Source organism: Chanodichthys erythropterus, chromosome 2 (genome assembly GCF_024489055.1).
Source record: "Chanodichthys erythropterus isolate Z2021 chromosome 2, ASM2448905v1, whole genome shotgun sequence".
NCBI classification, from domain to species: domain Eukaryota; kingdom Metazoa; phylum Chordata; class Actinopteri; order Cypriniformes; family Xenocyprididae; genus Chanodichthys; species Chanodichthys erythropterus.
In genome coordinates, this window is record NC_090222.1 from 33,677,123 (window position 1) to 33,696,456 (window position 19,334).

General features: G+C 35.7%; 1 protein-coding gene across 2 annotated transcripts in view; it reads right to left on the reverse strand.

Annotated features, from left to right (window-relative positions):
* Positions 1–19,334, reverse strand: part of rims2a (regulating synaptic membrane exocytosis 2a) — a 236,105-nt gene that overhangs the window by 57,779 nt on the left and 158,992 nt on the right. Inside the window, exons 23-25 of one of the 2 annotated variants that reach the window (XM_067410751.1) lie at positions 14,194–14,223; positions 8,149–8,252; positions 3,487–3,653 (exon numbers count right to left, since the gene is read on the reverse strand). In XM_067410751.1, the coding sequence (XP_067266852.1) occupies positions 3,487–3,653; positions 8,149–8,252; positions 14,194–14,223 (301 nt within the window). The remainder of the gene's footprint in view (positions 1–3,486; positions 3,654–8,148; positions 8,253–14,193; positions 14,224–19,334) is intronic. The other variant, XM_067410743.1, reaches the window with a different exon arrangement.

Here is a 19,334-nt window from a genome sequence, read left to right on the forward strand (position 1 = left end):
CGTACCGGCCGTGAGAACAGCCTTCTGACGCTGTCAAACAGCTATTTGCTCAAAAACGGCAAACGAAACAGAAAAAGAGAGGACGTCGACCCCGCTGCTGTGCTGTTCGCCCGCACTCGGAAAAGAAGAGAAGTTCAACCAAAAGCTTGACTCGTCTTCTAGCAGACACTCGCTTGCAGAGAACAGGAACAAACACCGTTCGGCTCCGAAGCGAAAAGCTGAAGATGCAACGCACCTGCTGCTCATTATATACCCGCGCTGCGAGGCGAGCAGCTGATGCATATGATTGCATGCCAATGTGCATTGGCTCGTTTAGTTACACTCGAAGTAGATTGGCCTCTCTAGCGAGATTCCTATTCGTCGGTCTGTCCGACGTACGTCGAACGTGACCGACTGAATGGGAACAAGAGTTTGGTACATGGAAATGACATACATTGAGTTTCAAAGTCCATTGCCTTCTCCTTCATATGTAAATCTCATTTGTTTAAAAGACCTCCGAAGAACAGGAGAATCTCAACATAACACAGACTGTTATGTAACAGTTGGGATCATTAATATGTACGACCCCAATATTTGCATATGCCAGTCCATGTTCAAGGCATTAGACAAGGGCAGCCAGTATTAACATCTGGATCTGTGCACAGCTGAATCATCAGACTAGGTAAGCAAGCAAGAACAATAGAGAAAAATGGCAGATGGAGCAATAATAACTGACATGATCCATAATTACATTAAATTTTTAGTGATATTTGTAAATTGTCTTTCTAAATGTTTCGTTAGCATGTTGCTAATGTACTGTTAAATGTGGTTAAAGTTACCATTGTTTATTACTGTATTCACGGAGACAAGAGCCGTCGCTATTTTCATTATTAAACACTTGCAGTCTGTATAATTCATAAACACAACTTCATTCTTTATAAATCTCTCCAACAGTGTGTAATATTAGCTTTAGCCACGGAGCACTATCAAACTCATTCAGAATCAAGGAAGCGTGAGATTTAAAGGGGCCGCAGCCTGAATCGGTGCATAGTTAATGATGCCTCAAAATAGGCAGTTAAAAAAATGAATTTAAAAAATCTATGGCGTATTTTGAGCAGAAACTTCACAGACACATAGAGGGGACACCTTAGACTTATATTACATCTTGTGTAAGAATGTTCTAGGGCACCTTTAAAAACTAAGCTCAGAATCGATTCGAGAGAGAATCGCAAAATCTCAGAATCGATACAGAATCTTTTCAATTCGCAATGCATTGATTTATTGTCCCAGCCCTAATGACTTTATTCACAGTTTGTTTAAACCAATCATATATCTCACTAAAGACAACCTGCTAACTGTACATTTTACAGAAACACCCCAAAGGAGGGGTTTTGGATAATTCTGAGTGGATTTATTCCATGCCAGTGGACACAGAGCCAGTGGTTTGGCGCCAAACTCACCTAAATTGAACCAAACCTTGAATGCACTCGGACCCACATAATGACGAGCCCTACAGAGATGCTGTTTCTCTAAGGCCATGTACACGCTGCAGCTAAAGAAGATCCTCACTCCTCTTCTGAGTGTTTAATCCTGTTCTGTGCACAGCAGGTATTTATAGGAGTGATAACCTCATTCTATAACCAAATGTAATGCACGTCTGAAAGATTTAGATATGAGACACATTTGCAAATTCTCTTTTTACTTCCCCCCATCAGTTTAATGTGCAATACATTTACATTTTTTAATTTAGCAGATGCTTATATCCAAAGTGACTTACAAATGATTAACATAAAAAGTAATTCATCACTGAGCCATGAATATTTATAATATTCATATAGTATTCAATATTCCTGTAGTCAGAATTTTGACTATTAGCAAATTTTGGACAAGAACCGCCCACTTAGACTAGACTGTTTGATTGACAAGTAAAGTGACCAACCAACCACAGTTTGTTTTGTTTTTAAAGCTGAACGAATGACACCACAATAAATAACTGCACATCCATGTCCACCAGCAATCAGTTGAGTAAAAATGAATATCTAAAAGTAAGTACTGTCTATTTCACAGACATTATGATTTTATGAACCATTAAATGTTAAGGCTTTTTAAACTTGACATATGTATTGCTTTGAATTTCAATTCATTTTAATTCATCTTTCTCAAATTCAAATTCTGCATTCTGTATGCATTCTCAATTCAAATTCAGGAATTTGACTGGAATCTATACAAGGCATTCTCAATTCACTTCTGAATGGTGCACAATCCTGGTACATTTGACTTCCAGGTGGACTGATCAGAAATTTCCTTGAAGTCAGTCAATCAGATTGAAACTGCTGGTTTTTGGATATGTGTGCAATATGCATTCAGATGGTGTGTGAACAGACTGTGGGTGGTATGTGGGCAAGCTGTCTGACGCTGAGACTAAACATGCATAAACTTGGTGCCTCTGTTGACATTGCTTTACTAACAACTGCCAGATGACAATGTCTCCAGCAGTGATGTTATTGTTAACTAAAACTAAAACTATTAATTAACTATTAACTCTAAATTAAATTTAGAAATAAAGCTGAAATAAAATAAAATACAAATTTTAGATGGAAAAACTTTAGCCTTGGCACCTAAAACTGAAATAAAAATAAATTGAAAGTAAATAAACCTTTAACGTTTGTTTAAAAAACAAACAAACAAAAAAAAAACTAATAAAAATGACAAAAGCAAGGTTCATCAAGGAGAGGAGTTCTGCACACAGTAGAAGATTTCTTGCAAAAAATACTTTCTGTACAATTGTTTATATTTTTTGTGCAGTCTGTATGTTAGTGTACACACATAATTTTTAAGCTACTGAGGTATATGAATTCTTAAATCAACGTTTTGAGTTTAATTTATTGGATATAATATGGTAAAACATTCTTATATAAATAGAATCAGGTGTGCTATTGTCTGTTACGATGATGACGATGTGAATCTACAACATTTTGTCTTTGCTTTTGGCCTGTAAATATTTTTTTTTTTGTAAGAAATCTTCTACTATTATGTGTGCGAGCTGCTCTCCTTGCTGAACTTTTTTGAGCTTACGCACCAAAGTAATTTTTATCTACTAACTCCTTCAGTATTAGGCATTTTTTGATGTTTTTAAAAGCACGTCACAAAATTACTAAAACTAAAATGAAAATGAAAACGAAAAATATAAAAATATTCAAAGTATTAATAAACACTAAAACAGTATATAAAAAAAAAACTAAAATAACACTGGTTTCCAGACTCTAACATTAGTTTGCTCTAACAGCTAACACCAAAAGGGTTCAATTATTGGCACCCATGTTTCTTGTTTACAGCCATAAGATGAAGGAATTCACTCCTGCAAATAAGTGCAGTTGTCACTCCCAAAACTTTGCAGTTTGTACATGGCCTCAAAGAACAAACTTAAGGAGCACACACTGTAGACTGTTCTTCAACTGAACTATACCACACACACAGTGATTCTGACTTGAGAAGAGGCCGTCTCACCTGATCTTCCGGCTGCCCCGCGGCCGTTCTGATTGGACAGAGATGTAGCTCATGCTGCTGAATCGAGATGCACTGCTGGTTCTCGACACAGCGGACACGTCGCTGACATCACTGTCCGAAGACTTGGCCGAGAGGTTTTCTCCCCGCTGAGGATCCCTGCCTGAACGCTGCACAACAAACACAACACAAGCAGTTAGATGCTTACAGACAACAAATAGAAAATGCTTGAGACATAACCAAAACTAGTCACAGTGGTTAAAGGTAAAGCAGCATTTTCAAAACTTAGTTTTCAGTCAGTGCCATAAAGCTGGGACCGGATTATCTGTTTATGTGACCAATGGCAAATAGCGAGTAGGGCAGAAATGGTGGTATGAATACCAGTATGTGCAAGTCATTTTACACCAGACTGCTTTGCACATGAGGGTCAGTAAAACACAAGATTTGCACAGAAGTTGATCTCAAAGATGGATCGATAACTGTTCATGATCCAATTTCATATATATTTTGTTATGTTAGCAAATTGTCTTTCTGAATGTGTTTCGTTAGCATGATCCTAATGTACTGTTAAATGTGGCTAAAGTTACCATTGTTTCTTACTGTATTCTTGGAGACCAGAGCCATGTCGTTATTTTCATTTTTAACCCGAAAAAGCTTGCAGTCTGTATAATTCATAAACGCATCTTCATTCTTATTGAGTCTCTCCAACAGTGTGTAGCTTTAGCCACGAAACTCATTCAGAATCGAATGTTGGCAAACATCCACAAAATATATGCCATACATACATACGTGATCTGATATGCTGCATCATGTTTGTAATGATCCATTTTGAGAGTCATATTTGTTTGTGAGCTTCTCCTATATCATTTATGCCTCAGTGTATTGGAATCATGAGCTTGGGGCCGGGGAGCACGAGCTCATTTGCATTTAAAGGTACACACACCAAATCAGCGCATTTTTTCTCCCACCCTAAAATGGGCAGTTAAAACATGGTATAATAAAAAAATTCATGGGGTATTTTGAGCTAAAACTTCACAGACACATTCTGGGTACACCTGAGACTTATATTACTTCTTGTAAAAAAGGGCATAATCAGTCACCTTTAAATAATGAGCCAATACATCATTCTTTTTTTTCCAAAATGTGTTTTCATCCTGATTCACTATGGTCTTCACAGGAAACTATGTACTTATGTCACTCGCCCATGCTCGTTTTGTCATATTCGTAAATAAAGAAAAGTTGCTCCAACTACTTTGACGCATCTATGGTGTGGAAGTGGCATAGGTTAGTTGAGCAATGTGCTCAAAAAAAAGGCCGAACAGAGAGTCAAAAAGAGAATGCGACAGAGCTTCAGAATCAACATTGGCTTGGCTTTTCAAAATAGCAAGAACTGAGGGACTTAAATTGTAAAGGTGAAACAAGAAGCGTTTTTATTACTCAACAAGTGAGTAAGGTATTTTATTGAGCAGATGTAGCTCTATAGAGCTCATTGTACATCATTATGTATTATGAAGGGCCATATTCATCCGCACGGTTATGCAGAGCCAAATGAAGAGGGCCAAATGTTACACAGTGTACCTTTAAAATTCAAGTTGCTTTGGATAAAAGCATCTGTCAAACACACACACACTATATATATATATATATATATATATATATATATATATATATATATATATATATATATATATATATATATATATATATATATATATATATATATATATATATATATATATATATATATATACATATATACATATATATATATATATATATATACACATATATACATATATATATATATATATATATATACATATATACATATATATATATATATATACATATATACATATATATATATATATATATACATATATACATATATACATATATATACATATATATACATATATATATATATATATATATATATATATATATATATATATATATATATATAAACTGAATTATTGGTTTTGATAAAATGTACTCTAAAAAGGACAGCAAGCATTGTTAAGAACAAATGGCACTGCGTTTATGCCAGTGTATTCCTGGGTATTCTGTCTTGGACAGACATGGAGTGGAATTGTAGGGCCTTATGTAACATATTTATTTATAAGGTGCTCATGGCTTGCTATGATGATTATAAATATAATGTCCTAAATGGCGCCTTCCCACAAGCCTGTCAGACAGGGTAAATAAACCTCTTCTTTATCTGCTTTTAATAGAATCCTGCAGAGCTCATAGACCTGTACAATGCTTTTTATACCACATGGTTAAAAGGATACAAAGGGAAGGCAATATAGCCTTATATGGTGACCAGCATACAGAAATACTAATGAACAAATACATTTATTCTAAATACAAATAATACAACTAGAAAACACTCCAATTAATCTAACAGAGTTGAAATGAGTGATCAACAGCAGCATATATCTATGTTAAAGGGATAGTTCATCCAAAAATGAAAATTATCTCATTATTTACTCACACTCAAGCCATCCTAGGTGTATATGACTATCTTCTTTCAGACAAACACAATCAGAATTATATTATAAAATATTCTGGCTCTTCCAATCTTTATAATGGTAGTGAATGGCGCTCCTGATTTTGAAGTCCAAAAAAGTGCATCCATCCATCATAAAAGTAATCCATAAGACTCTAGGGCAGTGGTTCTCAAACTTTTTTCCCAGTGGGCTGCACAATGGTCCAAATGAAAGTCTCACGGTCCGCATATAATTTACATATGACGTCACCAGTGCAAACCAATCAGATTTAATGTTATGGTATTAGCAGATAATACTATTATTATACCTAGATGTTGCACACAATAAATAACAAATAAAAACTAACTTACTGACATTAGCTTTACAATAATTATCAGTAATGCTCAATGAACACACAAACTGTATAAATCACTTTAAGTTGCTGTTTAATTCTGTATGACTTTATGACTTTCTTCAACAGCATCGCAATAGTCACCAAACAATCACATAAACGCCTTAATAGGCAAATGTTACTCAACTCTTTTTACAAAGAACATTGAGCGCATTGTAATTACAATCTCTGACGACATCAATTATTCTGTGATGTCGCAATCCCTCGCGCAGCATCGGATCCGCGAGCGCGCGCAGAGTTGGACTCATTCCAGACGCGGGTGCGATGATGCGGTTATTTTTACTGATTTAAAATACATCAAACAAACACATCGATTTCACAGTTCAGTCTTTTGAAATTGTAGGTTTTGCTTGTCAAGTAGCCTAGTTTACTACAGAGCAAACAGGAAGGCCGTCCATCTCGCTCAACTGATTCTTCCATTCTTCTTACCTTCGATGCTGACTCTTCTTGTTTGCATGTGTTCCTTCATTGTATGTTCCTCATTTTGTTTTTCTCCTCTAATAACAAATTTGACCATTTTTGACCAGGCTTAAATTTACAAAATTAAAAAAAAAAATTTTTAATTGTGATCGGCATATCGCGAGCCGCATTTACATTCGTGACGGGCCGCAGGTTGAGAACCACTGCTCCACACCCATTCAAACGCTTGCTGCAGTGAAGTGTCGCGTTGCGCGACTCGCGCCCAATTACACTCACTGGATGTCATGGCAACTGAATCATCGAGGAAAACTTTAAATATCTCGCCTTCGCTTTAATTTCTGACCATCTCCAAAGAGACATAAAACACTAAACAAATGATTCTGGCATGCGTTTATCAAAGTAGGAAATCCAGACTTTTATCCCTTAACACAATTACTGCTGTTGAAATACGAAATTGAGGCGGGTCCGGATTAAATCCCCTCCGGGTCCGGATCCGGACCGGAGTCCGGACTTTGAGAAGTGCTGCTCTAGGGGTTTAAATAAAGGCCTTCTGAAGCAAAGCAATGGGTTTTAGTAAGAAAAATATCCATATTTATAACTTTATAAACTAATATACATATCTTGTTTTTGGCAGAAAGCCTACGCAAATCGACTTACGCCAAAAGAGACGCATGATGATGATACATTGACGAACGTGGAAGTGCAGAGGATAAAGCGAAACAAAACACCGGTCATGAATTAGAAGTTTAAAATGAGAATTTTTAAAGAGAACTATCGGAGGATTGCAAAATAAGAGAAGAGGAGTTTGAGTTTGTTGCCCAGCCCTATTTGTTTGAACTGCGAGTGGCGACTAAGCTTATGATACTCCTACATCCTACGTCATACATCGCATCAGAGATTACTCTTTTGGCGCAAGTCAACTTGTGTAGGCCGTCTGCCGGAAGATAGTTATTTTAGTTTATAAAGTTTTAAATGTGGATATTTTTCCGTAAAAAAAAAACATCGCTTCGCTTCAGAAGTCCTTTTTTTTTAACGTAATGGAATCGCGTGGATTAATTTTTTGATGGATTGATGCACATTTTTTGGACTACCATTCACTACTCATTATAAATCTTGGAAGAGCCAGGATATTTTTATAACATACCTCTGATCATGTTCATCTAAAAGAAGATAGCTCTATACACCTAGAATGGATTGAGGGTAAGTAAATTAGGGGATCATTTTCCTTTTTGAAAATTAGGTGAACTATCCCTTTAACTATAGCATAACTGTAATCATTTAAACATAAGTTTTGAACTGTTTTTCACATTAAGGATAATAGCAGTAGACCACTAGTATTACCTTGTTATAGTCTTGTTCCAGCCTGGAGTCCGAGCCTGTTCCCTGTTTATACTTGTTCATCTTCAGTTTCATCTGCCGCGTTCGTTCCTCGACATCCATAGCACCTATGGATCACAGCAGACGTCAATGAGTTTGCCTGTTTGGAAGGTTCTTGAAAAAGTGCCTTGTGATGTTGCTGAGGCAAGATGGGAACAGATCTGTTGACCCGTTCACTAATGAAGCATTAGATATATAATGTAGTATATAATGTGATATATAATGATATATAATGTAGAATGGTCTAAAGGGATAGGGATAGTTCACCCAAAAATAAAAATTCTGTCATCATTTACTCACCCTTATATTGTTCCAAACCTGTATGAGTTTCTTTCTTCTGCTGAACACAAAAGAAGATATTTTGAAGAATACTGGTAACCAGACAGTTGACACTATCCATTGACCTCCACAGTATTTTTTTCCTACTATGTAATTCAATGGGGCAGATCAACTGTCTTGATACCAACATTCTTCAAAATATCTTATTTTTAGTCCAAGAGAAGAAAGAAACTCATGCAGGTTTGGAACAACATGAGGGTGAGTAAATGATGACAGAATTTTCATTTTTTGGGTGAACTATCCCTTTAATAAAGAAATCTTTCCCATCAACAACACTACTGTTGCACGATCTGAGCATAAGAGACACCAGTCTGTTTAATACCAAATTGTCCATAAAAAAAAAAAATAAAAAAAAAATGCATTTATCAAAATGTCTGTCACCATTAATAATAAGCTGCTGGGTACATGTCTTTACACAAACATTGGCATACTGTAAATGATGCAGCCCATAGCAGAAAAAAAAAAAAAAAAAATCTATACAAATAAAACATTTTTTTTTTTCAAATTACAGGGGGGCGTAGTTTAACAATCAAGAGGTTAACTCTGGTCTTTTTAGGCATACTTATAAGTATATTTCTGAGAGAAGCTTAGCTGGGATTTGCTTAAATTCCTCAACAAAATCACACAAACCTGAGGCACAATTCAAAGCATCTGAATGGAAAAGTATCATTCCTTATTAGTAAATCAAATCATACAATAAAAATACAGTGTATGTGCAAAGTCCAATCAAATTAAATGTAGTATTTCTCAGTAACGCAGATTGTGATGGTTGCCTTGGCTTTGGTACTGCATGTGTTTGCTAAGGTGTTCTGTGTTTTTAGTGTGTTTTAAGTGGTTGCTAGGGTGGTTTAGGTGGTTATATAGCAATTTTCTATGCAGTTGCTAGGGTGTTCTGTGCTGTTGCTTACTGGCCCATCTCTCTATGATATTATGGGTATGGGTTCCTCCCTCCTTTAATGCAAAACCGTTAGATTTTTTCCCACTAGTTTTGTTGTATGGAAGGCAAAAATCACTTGAAAAGCACAATTTGAGGCTTGTTTGAGCCACAAAGTCATATAAACTACTTTCGGCTGCAAGATGACAAGCTACAACTTTGACTAGGCTGTTTGCACAAGCAAATGACTGAATTTGTTTGTGCCATTGAGCCGTGTAAAGCATACTACATCTGTCTTTGTCAGTGCAGGTGCCGTAAATGTCAATAGCAATTTTCTCTTGCCAATAGCAATTGTGCTGTTAAGTAATTAACATGTTCAGCAAATTACCCACTGATTAGTGCTTTCAGAATCATTAGATTAATTGGATTTAATAACAGCACTATAGTGAAGTTCATACATGCAGTGCGTTTTTAAGCTTAAAGCCACGTGTTTTCAGAATGCTTTGCATCATGGGAAAGTCAAACCGCAGTCAAAAGTTTTCAATCTTTGTATCTAGAAATCTGCAATGCCTAAACCATACAACACACCTCATTTTCTGTACTGCTTTACGGTTTTTCGAATGGAGATGGGGAAGAAACAAGCACACTAGTAAAAGAAGATGAAAGTGGATGCAAATAAAACCTAAACTCACATTAACACCTTATGAAAATAGCCATGATGTGATATATCTGTACTTATGCCGTCATGAAGCCAGCTTCATTAGCTCGAGACATAACCAAGGACTGTACACAACAGTCGGGTTCAGTACAAAATCCCATTCCTTTTCTCCACAGAGAAAGATTTTTGGTTACACTTTATTTCAATCATCCATATTCTACTAACTATAAGAAACTTTGCAACTATATTTCAACTAGCTCTAACAATAATGCAGTGTGATTTTAATTTCAATGAAAAAAATGGTTTTGAATAGCCAAATTCATGAGGAATAATTACATTAGCCATGACGAGAGATCCACCAATTAAAAAAAAAAAAAAAAAAAAAAATGTTACTGTGGAAATGAAAATCTCTGCAAAAAGCTCCCATAAAGCATTGTGAATGACAAAAGAATCAGTCACCATACACTCTCAAACAGCCTACATTTGTCAACAGAAATACACTACCATTCAAAAGATTAGTTGTTTTTTTTTTTTTTTTTTTAAGAAATTAATATTTTTAAAATTAATTTTTTGAAATCCCTATGGAGAACTTGAATGGGAAAATGATTCCAGAACCAAGGCTGCTGGAAAAAGTTTTTTGTCACTCAAAGAATGCCAAATGTTTTCAAAATAAGGAAACACACATAATCATAATCACATATGATTATGACTGGAGCTGGTAAAGAAGCGTATGAGCTTCACAGCAGAAAGTAACAACCTACAACCAGGAGAATAAAATGCTTATAAAAAGGGCAGAGAAGAGGCGTAATGGATTTAAAAGGCCAATAAAGCAGAAAGAGATGATGTTTGCTTTTCAAGCACAATCCCAGCATTTACCCCTCTACAGTTTTTACACTCATTATACCACTGTAGATTCTAATGTGTTTTGCAGTCCAAACTGATAAAGGTTGAATCTCACAAATGCTCATATATATATATATATATATATATATATATATATGTGTGTGTATGTATATAGAACCCTATAGTTCTTAACTCAATTTTAAAGAACACTTTATGCCAAAAAGGTTCAATCGTTTGGAGCGATGTTTGGAGCCTGGCGCATTTTCTCCTTTAGTTTAGTTCGTTTAGGCATATGGGTCATTGACGAATAAGGTTTTTGAAAGTGTAAAAAAAAAAAAAAAAAACCTAATGGAGATATTATTAATTTTGAAGTTTTATTAAGTGTTACCAATGAGATTATGTGTTTTTTTTTTATATATATATATAATCAATTAACACTGCTTTTTTCATTTTTTACAAGATTGACAAAATTTATCACCAAAAAAGTCATTCAGTTTAACCAAAATTTAGTTTTTACCTAATGACACTTTTAGTTATACCAAATGATATTTTCAAACAGTGCAAACAGGCTGATATCTAGATAGCTAGTAAGTTTATGACTAGCTAGCTAACAAAAGGACAAACAAACATTTTATATTTAGTACATGTTTTTAAAATATTACAACATTTTCAATGTTTTATAGCGGTTGTTCCGAATGACCTGATGTTTCGGGACATGCGTATGAGCGAGTGAAAACGTGCATTTTTCAAATAGTTAAGAGAGAGTTCTTTACTTTGCTTCATGACCATGTGGTCCTTTGTAGGTGTCTGAATGATGTCACATCCTGTCACATGATATTGACAGCATGACTTGATCCAGAATGCTCCCTTTATATTGGTTACTTAGAATGACATCACTGAAATTATTTTTTCCGGACATTCTTTCTCATAACAAAGCAATGACTTCTACACTTAATTGTAACGCTGCATTCACACGGGGCGCCAGCGTTAACGCTTCTCGTTTACTTTGAATGGGTGACGACATGCGTTTCCAAACTGAATTGTGGGTTCTGTCACGTCGCTTCACTCGCGTTTTCAAGCGCCAACACAGGCATCATCCAATCAGATGGCCCTATGCAAATACCCTAGAGCAGTCGCAGCCAACTGCGTTCGTGCAACACCGGAAAGTAATGTGATTGGCTGTAATCACTATAACGGTCGCAACAACAAAAGCTTCAGGCACGCCCTCCGTCAAGCGATGACGCTGACGCCCCGTGTGAATGCAGCGTTATACCATTTTGCAGTATGTTCATATCATATATGATGATATAAAATCATGTCAGAATAAAAAATATATACATTTGTTACATTTTAAGATATTTTAATCACAAATTTAATGGCTGTATTGGCCTTTGGACGGTTAAACCAAATGGCCAGAATCTTTAAAATACCTTTATATGGGCAAAATATAATTAAAAGCTTTTGGATTAATTAAAAGAGAACTAGTTGTACTATCTTACATAGGCCTACTTTGGATGCCATATCTTTTTTTTTATTATTATTAAGACCTTTGGAGAAATGACCGGTCCCGTCATTGACCCACATATGAACACAGCAATCGAGATCGGATCCACACCAAAACAGTCGCTCCGAGATCGCCTGAACAAGGCTTGGCCCAATTGAAAACAAATGGGAAATGTGCCATATAAAAGCAGCAGTGTCTGATTCTGTGAGTGAGCACATTAGTTATCACAGCTGAAAACCAAAGAGTGCCTCTTCACCTTAACATGTTTTTAATTGCTTTTCCCATGCGTTGCAATAATGCCCTATTTTCGCTTTAACTGCTTTATAAATTATATATTACATGATTTCTCCCAAGGTTTTTTTTTCTACATTCTGTCACCTGATGGAGTCTGGCTTCCTTGCTACTGTCTCCTCTGGCTTGCTTACACTGACAAAAAAGATTTTATGGTGAAGTAAATACTACAGAAAAAACATATGTAATTTCTAGATGAAAAAGTTAGTTCAGGCAAGAAAAAAAAAAGTAAATTCTATATTACTCAATTCAACCTTGTAGAAATTAAAGTGAAAATATCAATATAATTATAAAATTAAGTAAAACTACTCATCTTTTCTGATACTGGTGTTCCCATCATGCACTGGGCCTTGAATAATTAATGAAGTTGATTTTTCACTGTTTTCCAGCTGTATTTGCACTGTTTTATCATTGCTTTTGTGGTTAGGTTTAGTAACGTGCCATTTTGTGACATTTGGAGTTCATTTTCTACTCAAAATGGTTTACTGTTATCACAGTAAAGCTGTTCTGAAGCCATTTGTATTTTATAAAACACTATATAAGTAAAAGTGATTTGACTTGACTTAATTTATGCTTGCATAAACACATTTTGGTATGCTTTGAAATGTTACCTTGTGAAAGTGAACCGAACCAAGAAAAAATGCAACACTGTAACAAATTAAGTCCTGTTATTATATATATATATATATTATATATATATATATATATATGCTTAAAGAAAATAAAGCCAATTCTTCTTTGATCATTAAGATTTGACACATTGACACATTTGTCCCCTGTTACACATTCCCCAAATCTCATTGCTGAAATATTTTTTTTTTCTTTTAAACTGGGGTGAAAAAAAGATTTTCTTTGTGAGATCAACCTTGGTATTTATTGCTTATTAATTACATTGCAAAGCATATTTCAGTCTGACCTGCTGGAATATCCATATAAAAAACAGCTTCTGATGGTTTCAAGCTCGTCCAAAACAGGTAGCCTAAAGCCCTGTTCACACCAAGGACCATAATTATAACGATAAAGATATAGTTCTAAAAATCTTTCTAAATATAAAAGAATAGCAGAGTCCACATCACAACTATAACGATAACGGCACAGAAAAACAATATCGTTGGAATCACTTTTCAGAATGATTTTTTTTTCAGCTGATGAATGATAAAAACATTAACAGCCAATCAGAATCCACCAGACTTCAAAGAGCTTGAGCATTTAAAGCGGCAGATGACAGAACTGCAGTGCATGCTTACAATAAAAAGAACCATATCTTCAACTTTTGTTGATGCTAATATAGTTATTGTTATAGTTATCTTTATAGTCATCGCTCTTGGTGTGAATGGGCCTGAAGATTTTCTAGAGGCTCAATCAATCAATCTATATCCTTTAAGCCAGTATGTTGTGGTTCTTCCAGCAGGGTGAATGAACGGGAGTGCGACAAACAGAGAGGAGCTGGGACACGGCATGGAGGAAGACGAGAAAAGCAAAGCAGAAGAAAGGACAGACCTGAGTTTGTCTGACCGGGGAAGTCCGTGTCTTCTGGGAGAGGGGGTTAGGGGGATGGGGTCACATCACAAAAATGGACAGACAGACAGAGGAGAGGGGTGTGAGAGGAGGTGTGCAGAAAGACGGGAGGAGAAACCAGGGGCAAAAACACATGGGAGGGAACACAACAACAACAACAACAACAACACCACAAACAACAACATAAAAAATAGGGGGGGAAATACAAGACACAACAAGCAGATAAAACCTCAAACACATGTTTCAAGTTCCATGATACAGAGAGAAAAGAAAAATAAATCACAGTTCAGAGGAAAAACACCAAGAGCAGCCAGTCCTGCTTAAAAACAAACCCTGAAACACTAGAGGAATGTTAATAGAACATGCAGACGGGAATGACTAAAAAAAAAAAAAAAAACCTGTGGAAAGAAGGGAAAATAGAAGAGAGAAGAGGAGGGCAGTCCCCACAAACCCTGAAGAGAAATAACCTGCTACTTCGTTTGCATCAGGTCCTGACACCAATCAGATGTGTTTTAGAGACCTATGGATGCTGAGCACAGTAACAATAGTGTTCATTTACTGAAGTTGTGGGTCAGTAAGTTTGAGGTCAGTAAGAAATAAATACTTTTATTTAGCAAGGACGCATTAAATAATAGCAAATCAGCATATTAGAATGATTTCTGAAGGATCGTGTGACACTGAAGACTGGAGTAATGATGCTGAAAATTCAGCTTTGATCACAGGAATAAATTACATTTTAAAATATATTCACATAGAAAACAGTTATTTTAAACTGTAAGAATATTTCACAATATTAATGTGTTTTATCAAATAATGCAGCAATAGTGAGCATAAGACACTTCTTTCAAAATCATTTACAAATCTTACTGACCACAAACTTTTGAAAGGAAGTATACAAAGACAAAACCAAAAGCCCCTCTACATACAATTTTATCGTCGACAGTTCATCTACCATTCTTGAATTAACAGGCCATAGCTTTTGACAACCTGATAATAAAAAAAGATAAAAATAAGCTATCACTCTAATTTGACAAAAAATAGTTTTCTTGTCACTAAAAAAGGACATTCTGCAGGCATTTGTATTGTATATCATTCACAGCCATGCATAATCCATCACATCGTGAATGATGCATAAATCTCTAAATGGCCAAGAGTTTTATCAAATTAAATTTTGATACACCCACATCACATCAGCAGCAGCTGCAAGTCACTCATTTCACCTTAAACAACAGTCTGTCAGTTTGAACCAAAGTTAGTTCACCCAAAAACAAAAAAAAAAATGTCATCATTTATTCACCCTTAAGTTGTTCCAAACCTGTATGCATTTCTTTCTTCTGCTGAACACAAAAGAAGATATTTTGAAGAATATGGCTCCATTGACTTCCATATTATGGGAAAAAAAATACTATGGAAGTCAATGGGTTCCATCAACTGTTTGGTTACTGACATTCTTCTAAATATCTTCTTGTGTGTTCAGCGGAAGAAAGAAATTAATACAGGTTTGGAACAACTTGAGGGTGAGTAAATGATGACAGAATTTTTATTTTTTGGGTGAACTATCCCTTTAAGGCCAGTCATTTCACTCGGCCGCCTCTCGGACAGCTATTTCAGTCATGCAAGTACAGCCCTTATCTCTGAATGTGGAAACATCAAATTCTCCAAAGCTGGTCACCAATCTTATGTTTAAATTTATATTTGAAATCAATAAACATTTTGTTTCTAAACGCTCAAATCATGCCAAAAATGTACATGTGGAGTCATAAGCGAGCATCTCAGAACACAGTTTCAATAGCAAACAGAGCTTCTAACGGCAGCTGCAGTGACGCAATTGGCTCTTTTATTTAGAAAGTGGGGCTTATTCCGCTATATTGCACGTTGCACTTTCTTCCATTCATAGTAATATAAGTGCACCGTCTTTGTATGCCTAAAGTCTTTGGTTTGAACACCCATTTATTGTTAGCAAGCCAAAACTCTTCAAAGCAAAGTCTAAATGAAAGAATGTCACTTAAAATACTAAAGCTAAAAAAAAACTCTCCCAAACTGACTAGTCAGACAATCACTTTTCACTTCACCCATCTCTAATTCACTCACTGAAAGGTGTCCTGCTCATCCTTCAGTTTAGCCCTAATTCTCACTGATCTCCCAGCATCCTCTTTTAGATCTTTTAGGTCTTACATAATGACGCTGGCATCTAAGGACACTGTTTTGCACTAATTGGACACCCTCCTCCTCCTCTCCATATTTAAATTCTTTATCTGCGTCTTCTTCACAGAGAACACAATCTGCTGATACGGCTTGTTTTTTCTCAGTCCTTCATTGTTCTCGAGCCTTGCTTTGATTCGCCGCCGCATTAATCACACAACGACCCTGCGTGCATGATCTTGTGTACCCAAGCACATTTCTCATGCATTAATCACCGACAAGATGATCCTATTCCACACATACGGCTGCACTGATGGGACATTCATTAGCCGGACCCGATACGGACCCTATTAACCCCACCCACACACACACACACACACACACACACACACACACACAAACACACACACAACCGTCTCATCAGAGAGCTATTCAGGATCCAGATCCTCAGAGCAAGAAAAATTATGTCTTGTGGTGTCACACTCGTTTCACTGTCGTCTCGTCTGCGTTTAGCTCAGTAAAACATTCAATACAGTCATACACTCGTCTAAAACTGTATTCATCATACGCAGCTCTATAATTTCCATCAGCTTTGTGCACTAAGTGGAGATGAACATCTCATATGTAGCTAATGAGAAGCATTTCTTTTTTGAATGAGGTCTGATTGTATAGGGTGAATGCTCAATTAAAACCCACATAAAGAGATCATGTGTACTAGTGATGGGCGTGTTTGAAACACGCTTCGTGAAACTTTTTTTGCGAATAATTTGTTTCAAGCCAGTTATTCGAGCGAAGTCATGTGATTTCAGTAAACAAGGCTTTGTTACATTAAAACCAATTAAAAAAGTTTAAAATTTGAATGGTTCGTTGCTAGGGGCGATGATGAACCCACAAACCAATGTCTATATGTTTTTTGTTGTTGTTGTTACACTATACAACAAGGTTCATTAGTTAAACATTTGTCAATGTATTAACAATCATGAACTAACCATGAGCAATACATTTTTTACTGTATTTACTAATCTTTGTTAACATTAGTTAATGAAAACACAGTTGTTCGTTGTTTGTTCAAGTTAGTTCACAGTGTATTAACTAATGTTAACAAGATTTTAATAACATTAACAAAGATTAATAAACGCTGTGTAAGTATTGTTCATTATTAGTTCATGTTAACTAATGAACCTTATTGTAAAGTGTTACCGTTTTTTTTTTTTAGTTTGTAATTTGTGGCCATTTTAAAGACATATGTGTATAATAAAAAGTTTTAGTTTATAGTGTTTTATTGGCCTGATTAACCAAGCTCTCCATAAAACAATACCTGCAGTTTAATAAAATAACACATACAAATACTTCATATTTAATGGCATTAGATGATCATGTGGTTTGTAAAATGTGTTTTTATGCACGGTTTATGCAAGTTTTCATTGTATTTACACCATGTCTAGCAGGCATCACCAGACTGTGGTGATTCAAGGGCTTCGAAACAGAGTTATTTTAAATCATCAGTATGATTTAATTTCTTTCCAATCTTACTGATCAGAAACTTTTGCATGGTAAGTTTCTGATTATTAAGATTTGAAAGAAATTAATACTTTTATTCAGCAAGGACACATTAAATGGATCAAAAGTAACTGTTTTTTTTTTTTTTGTTACAATGTAAAATCTGTACTATTTCAAATAAAAATTTTAAAATTTTAAATTACACTTTAAAATATTAGTGTTTTAAATGATTTTTGTTAGATGCAGGTGCAGTAAGCGATTTCTGAGAAACACTGTTGTTATTTAAAATCCTCCCAAACAAACACAACCCTCGTGCACAAACTGCACAAACAAGAAATGCACAAAATGCACAAAAGTGGATGTTTCTTTATCATAGCTGAAACGAAGCAAAATAATGCTTGTGACACTTAAAACTGTCTTGGTACTATAGCAAAAATGAGCATATATTGTTTCTGTGAAAAAGCAAAACCAATGTTACTCATGTAACAATGCAATCTCGGCATCTAATTTCAGGCCTTCCCGCTTAGGTCTCTCCAGTGCTGGAAAGCTTTTCTAATATTAACGCGGGTGCTAAAGCTCATGCCTGATCAAAATCTTTTCTCTTTTGTAATGTCTCTCAGCCATCTCTATTTCTACAGGCTTCCTTCAAATCCCTTTCTTGCTTACTCTCTCTCCTCCCCCATCACGAGTGGACACAGGCCCCTGCTGCTGATTGGCTACAAGTGTGTTGTGGTGCTCAGTCCGATCCACTTTCAGCAGCGTTTCACAGAAATGGCTTACTGCACCTTTAAATGCAGACTTAATGAGCATAAACACTTCTTTCAAAACCGATCACAAACATTTGAAAGGTATATGTTCTTTTACTAAAAATAACTAATGAATTAATTTCCTTTATGATGGTATTTGAAAGACAAGATAATAGAGCTAAAATAACCTCATTGACTTCCACAGTATGAAAAAAATAAATATAAAAAATGTTTGTCTCTAACAGAAGACAGAAAATCATACAGGTGAGTAAATGAGGACAGAATTTTTTTTTTTTTTGAGTGAACTATTCCTTTAAAGTCAGAGCTCAAAATCATTCAGAGGAAAGAGCACACAGGGTCAAGATCAGAGAGGTCAGAGGTCAAACCTGTCTGAGCAGCGATGTGTGTCTCCTCCTGATGGCCGTTAGATGAGTGACCAGCACTGACCACTGAGCTCTGCTGGTCCTCCCATGTCACCTCTTATCATGCAGGTGATTGACACAGAGACACAGGCAGCGTTAACATACAGCTCGAGAAGACTGTAGCGCGTCAGAGAAAGTGAGGGATTGATACAGTGGCCTCAAAACCTATTTGAACACCTAAGTAATGCTTTAAAAATCTGAATGTGACATTTAGACAATATTCATTGCGGCTTATGTCTACAAATATGTCTTGTTATTCTTCTCTCATTCAAACTTATTTTCATTTCACTTGGAATGTGTGCTATTTTTTATT